General features: G+C 44.8%; 1 protein-coding gene across 1 annotated transcript; it reads left to right on the forward strand.

Annotated features, from left to right (window-relative positions):
* The first annotated feature begins 2,945 nt into the window (after positions 1-2,945).
* SMIM8 (small integral membrane protein 8) lies at positions 2,946-5,516 on the forward strand. Its single transcript, XM_066314317.1, has 4 exons — positions 2,946-2,971; positions 3,695-3,744; positions 4,044-4,185; positions 5,084-5,516. Exons 3-4 carry the CDS (start codon positions 4,066-4,068, stop codon positions 5,240-5,242), a joined length of 279 nt encoding a protein of 92 aa, XP_066170414.1. The 5' UTR covers positions 2,946-2,971; positions 3,695-3,744; positions 4,044-4,065; the 3' UTR covers positions 5,243-5,516.
* Positions 5,517-5,821: the final 305 nt, after the last annotated feature.

Below are 5,821 nucleotides of genomic sequence, written 5' to 3' on the forward strand. Positions count from 1 at the left end.
ACCTAACAATCCTTGCCACCAATATATTGCAGATGTGTTCTGCCATAAACCCATCCTATCACAATCTGGAAAAAACTATCATGACCTTGGCTGACTTTGGATCAGAAGTTTTATCTGCATGGACAGTGTAACTGCTGTGAAGGGGTGCATGGGCCAAGAAGTGAGTGCACTTTGTTGATGTAATTCTTTTGGCTTAAAAAATGTGGGGGAAACAATTGCTTGGGAGCTGTATACAGAACATCTCCTATATTACAGTAAAAAAAAAATCCCCTTTTCCCTCAGGAAAACCAAGCTACCTTCCCAAAAAACAGCTCTAGCAAAAAACCTGGCATTGGCTTCTTTCAATTAGACAAACATGAAAACAAACAAAAGCAGCTTCACTAGATTTTCTACTCAATAGTTTCCAAACAAAATCAGCTGCATGGCATATGCCACCAAAACAATAGCTACCAGATTAGCAGATGGTTTGTTGTGAATTAATTGTTGACACAAACCCCAGACATACCACTCAATCCTCTCCTGACATCTAAACTTATTTCCCTATTCTTTTTCTCACCTCATTATATATGCTCACAACAAGAAAAAAAATTTAGGCACTCCATCTGGATTTAGACATGAAAAGTTAACCTGCAATTTATTATTACTCTGCTGTCTTTAAAAGAAAAGGAAAAAAAAAATGGGGCAGTTTGATCTGCAGAAGATAAACATGGAACAGGAAGCTCTCTGGGCCTGGATACCTCTACATTTCAGAGTCATAGAATCATTAAGGTTGGAAATGACTTCTAAGATTATCAAGTCCCACTGTACACCTACAGTCACTGTTTTCAGCACTAAACAGTATCCACAAGTGCCACATCCATACGTCTTTTGAGCCATTCCTGGCAGCTTGTTCCAATGCCAGACTACCTTTTCAGTGAAGAAATTTTTCCTCATGTCCAATCTAAACTTCCCTGGTGCAACATGAGACCATTTCCTCTTGTCAGTTGTTACTTAGGAGAAGAGATCAACCCTTACCTCACTATAACCTCCTTTCAGGTAGTTGTACAGGACAATAAGGTCCCCCCCTGAGCCACTTCTTTTTCAGGCTGAAAAACCCCAGCTTCCTCAGTGTCTCCTCATGGGACTTGTGCTCCAGACCCTTCAGCAGCTCTGTTGCCCTTCTCTGGACTCGCTCCAGCACCTCAGTGTTTTTCTTGTAGTGAGAAGACCCAGAACTGGACACAGCACTTGAGGTGTGGCCTCACCAGTGCCCAGCACAGGGGAACAATCACTGCCCTGATCCTGCTGGCCACACCATTGCTGATCCAAGGCAGGATGCCACTGGCTTTCTTGGCCACCTGGGATACTGCCAGCTTGTGTTCAGCCAGTGTTGGCCAAGACTTGCGTTTGTTTCCCTCTGCCTCCCTGGCTGCAAAACCACACACTCCACCAAAGTCCTCCCACTCACCCAACAGGTACAGAAAAGTGTGAGCTGGGACTGGTGATTCCAGAGCTACATGTGCTAATCCAGCAGCTCAGTGTTGCTGAAACAGTAGTACTATCCGTCAGATCTCAGTTCTGCCTGCCAGTTACCTAAGGGAGCACTGATCTCTGTCCCTCCATACTCTCCAAGTATTGTTTTTTACAAAATTTCAAATTTCTTCCCTACTTTATAATGTGAGTGAGACTGCCCGGTGGCATATTGAAGTCAGTGAAGGTAAAAAGGGAAACACGAGCAGTCAGAGGCTAACCACATGGGCTTTGTTTCCTCTGGACTTCAAGCAACTTTATTAATTTTACTGTTTACAAATAAAAGGAAAGAAAACACCACCACACAGAGGCATTTACATAGCCAGGAGTTTCCATATGCCCAAAATCTTGGGTTTGGATCTACACAACAGAAATCGGAGACTTAAATGGTAGCATATTTTTCTGCTCAGCGACTGTACTCTCAGAGACCTTCCCCACCTGAATTACCTCCTCCTCTTTCCAGCGCCTGGGACCAAGCAGACAGTTCTGGGCTCCTCAGTACAACAGAGACATGGAGCTCCTGGAGCAGCTCCACTGGAAGGAAACAAAGATGGTTAAGGGACTTCAGCATCTCTCTTACAATGAAAGGCTGAGGGAGCAGGGCCCGTTTCAGCCTTGAGACAAGACAACTAAAAGGGGCCCCAGCAGTGTCTGTCAGAGTCTGAGGGGAGGCTGCTGAGAGGATGAAGCCAGGGCTGGCCGTGACCATGCCCGGGCGCTAGGAGCATGGAGCTGGGAGCTCAGCGCTGAAGGGCCCGTCTGATCCAGCAGCTCCTCCCCCCATCTCCCACTTATTATTGCTGAAAGCTGCATTCTCTTCTGTGCCCTTCACTATAAAAAGCACGTCGAGGGGCTGGAGTGTGGCCAGCAAACAGCAGGAAGGCTCTTGAAAGGTCTAGAAAACATGTCTTATGAGAACAGCTGAGGGACCTGCGGTTGTTTCTTCTCAAGAGGAGGCTGAGGGGGCCTTTATCCCTCTCCACAACTCCCTGGAAAAAGGTTTTTGCCGTTGGTCTCTTCCGCCGTACCTGCAGTGACTGGACTAGAAGGAGTTGCCTTGAACTGAGAGAGTGGACGTCCAGATTAGACATTAGAAAAATATTTTTCACTCTTAGGGTGGTCAGGCGTTGAAATATTTCCCAGGGAAATGGTGGAGTCACCATCCCTGCAGGTGTTCCAAGAGGCGTCTGGATCTAGCGCTGGGTGATTTAGTGCTTACGGGTTACAGTGGTAGTGTCGGGCGGACGGTCGTACTGGGTTACCTCCAAGGTCTCTTCCAGCCTGGATGGCTCTGAGACACGGACAGGGAGCCGCGGCCGCGGCGCTCCCGGCCCTGCGCCGCCACACGGATGGGGGCGGGGCCCGCTCGCCCCCGGCCCGCGCCGCCGGCCTCCGCCCGCCAGGGGGCGCCAGCGCGCAGGCGCAGCCCCGCCCCGCGGGGAGCCGCCGCCGGCTGCGAGCGGTGAGTGCGGGGGGCGGGGAGCGGGGTTTGGGTTTCCCCCCGCCGTGTGCCGTGAGGTGATGGCCCGGGGGTGAGTCCCCCGTGTCCCGGGGGTGAGTCCCCCGTGTCCCGGGAGTGAGTCCCCCGTGTCCCGGGAGTCCCGCTGGGCTTTTCCAAACTGGGGCCAAACTGCCCGCTTCGTCCCGGTGGCGGCGCCAGGAGCCCCTCGCCGCCCGGGATGGGGCTGTGCGAGTGCCCTTGCGCGGCCCTCCCCTTCCCAGGGGATCCCCAGCATCGTGTCGCCTCTGCCCCTCAGTAATCAGGGGTAGCCAAGGGTGTGTTTTTCCACCTTTGCTCAGGTGCCCATAGAATGGTTTGGGTTGGCAAGGTCCTTAAAAATCATCTCGCTCCAGCGCCCCTGCCAAGGGCAGGGGCACCTTTCACAAGACCGGGTTGCTCATAAGTCCCACACAGCCTGGCCCTGAACACTTCCAGTGATGGGGCACCCACAGCTTCTCTGGGCAACCTCTGCCAGTGCCGCACCACCTCCAGAATAAAGAATTTCTTGTGTGTTCTAAGTAGATTAAATTTCTCCTCTTTCAGTCTGAGCCCAAGGCATTTGCGATGTTCCCAGTGTGTTTGGAAAAGTGAGACCTGCTGGGGTGGGTGGCTAAAGTGACTGCACTACAGTGGTGCTTGGGCTGTCCTTCACGTAGAAGTTTAATTTTTTTTTTTTTTCCCTAGGATTGGCTTTTTAGCCAGTGATCTGAAGACTGATGCTATTTAGTCCACAGGTAGGTAAGGCATTAGCCAAAGGCAAGTGAAAGGCCCTAAGCGCATTATCAGGAGATTTAGTTTTGCTGTATGAAGATGCGAATCTCCAAAAGTTAATTTTAGATTGCACAAAATTAACAAGATTGAGAATCCATGTGCTTAAGCTGGGAATGTTAGGTGACACCAGAGGTGAGAAGTTATATTTAAATCAGCTGAAATTGATGCTGTAAGACAAACTGAGTATGAATTTCCATTCAGTGAATGCAGTTTTTCCAGGGTTTTTTACATAAATTACACCTGTTTTTCTTTCTACTCCTAGGAAGTATTCAACATTAGGTAACATGTCTTCCACCAAAACTCCAAATGAAAATGAAACACCCAAAGAGAGAAAACCAGGACTGAGGAGTGTTCAGACAACTATGCTTTTCCGGGCTGTGAACCCAGAGCTTTTCATTAAACCTGTAAGACAGTCCTTCTGAGAGAAACTAAATATGCTTGAAGAGATACAGTTGCTTTAAAGTAATCATTACAATTTTCTGTGTGTTATATAACCATGTCTTGTTATGCAATCCACTTGGAAATGTAACTGAAAATATTTTTACTTTTTCCCACTCTTCATTGCTGAGAGCACAGAACATTACATTGTTTATTGCAGCTTTTATTTCACTGTTATATTGTCTGAATCGTTTGTACCTAGACAAGTTGCTTTCAGGAAGATTTTTTAGAGGTATATTACCCATTTTGACAGGTTAAGTAATATTATTACTTATTATTAAATAATGAAAACAACAGGAGTTGTTTTTAATATTTAAAAGGGAACAAATCATAGAATGCAAACTTTCTCTGTATGAAATTTTGGATTTTCCTTTTTCTTGCTTTTATAATTAAGTTGATGATACTCATCCTTTATTTGCATTTGCAGAACTCAGCAGTGAGCGAAATTTTGTGCGTATAATAATTATAGATTTAATATAATAAAAGTGGATTTTGTGATAAGAATACAGAATGTAGTTTTGAGGATTGTAATGAAGCAGGACCAGAGTGCATTCTGTTAAAAGTTTAGTAGAGACCTTCAGTAACTGGTTTGGTCTGGTTCATTCTGCTGAATCAGCATTTCCAACCAGCAAAATACAGAGTACTAGGAAATATGCTGTTCTGTCTCCAGCAAGAATCTTCTTTTTCAAAGGGAAATCCTCTTGCTGTCAGAAAATTCAGTCTGCAAGAAGGCAGTGATGATTTTTGCAGATGTCACAATAGTTTACTATTCAGTTTCTAAGCTGAGAAAGAAAAATGTAATATTTGCATTTTATGAAAAATGTTTTGACTAAAAACATTTACCACATTTTTTTTTCTTGTCAGAACAAACCTGTGATGGCATTTGGACTGATAGCAATTAGCCTCTGTGTGGCCTACCTTGGTTATTTGCATGCAACAGCAGAGAATAAAAAGGACCTCTACGAAGCAATCGACAGTGAGGGGTCCAGGTATATGAGGAGGAAAACTTCCAAGTGGGACTGAGAATGTAAGAAAGGAAATCAGTAAATCACTCACAGAACTCGTCAAGGCAACTACTGTTTTTTTTTCTCTTTTCCTTGTTATTTAATCAAATTCAGGTTCCTTTCTAAAATTCTGTGCCTGTGCAAATAAACTGCAGTAAAGATACATGTGAAAATAAAAGTGATTTTAAGAATTGTACTCTATGACCTCCAAAGAGACCATTGTCAGAAAACATGAAATCACTTCAAACTTGCAGTCAGTACTGGTAAATGGCTTAGAAACTGACATGATAGTTCAGCCTCTCTTTGCTTTGATTAAATGAAGTCAGGGGTTTATCTTTTTTTTTTTTCTTTTTTTAACAGAAACAATAATGTGTTGTCTGTGAAAAGAAAAGCAGATATTTTGATCTGTTGATAACAGTGGTGCAAGTAAACTAATTTTAAGGCAAGGAAGATCTGATAAAGCAATTGGTGAAGGGTTTTATTTCATAAAGGAAACTAAAATACTAGCCAAAATAATCCTTGGATGCTTAATATACTCTTCCTTACAAATTAAAAAAAAAGGTAAATCAGTAGCCAAATAGAGGAGAAAAAGTGAAAC

This window comes from Sylvia atricapilla, chromosome 3 (assembly GCF_009819655.1).
Source record: "Sylvia atricapilla isolate bSylAtr1 chromosome 3, bSylAtr1.pri, whole genome shotgun sequence".
NCBI lineage: Eukaryota > Metazoa > Chordata > Aves > Passeriformes > Sylviidae > Sylvia > Sylvia atricapilla.

Excerpts from the sequence above, each read along its gene's own strand:
- SMIM8 (XM_066314317.1), top strand. The coding sequence starts at position 4,066 with ATGTCTTCCACCAAAACTCCAAATGAAAATGAAACACCCAAAGAGAGA. Across the intron at positions 4,186-5,083 it reads CAGAGCTTTTCATTAAACCT|AACAAACCTGTGATGGCATT; the intron begins GTAAGACAGTCC and ends TTTTCTTGTCAG.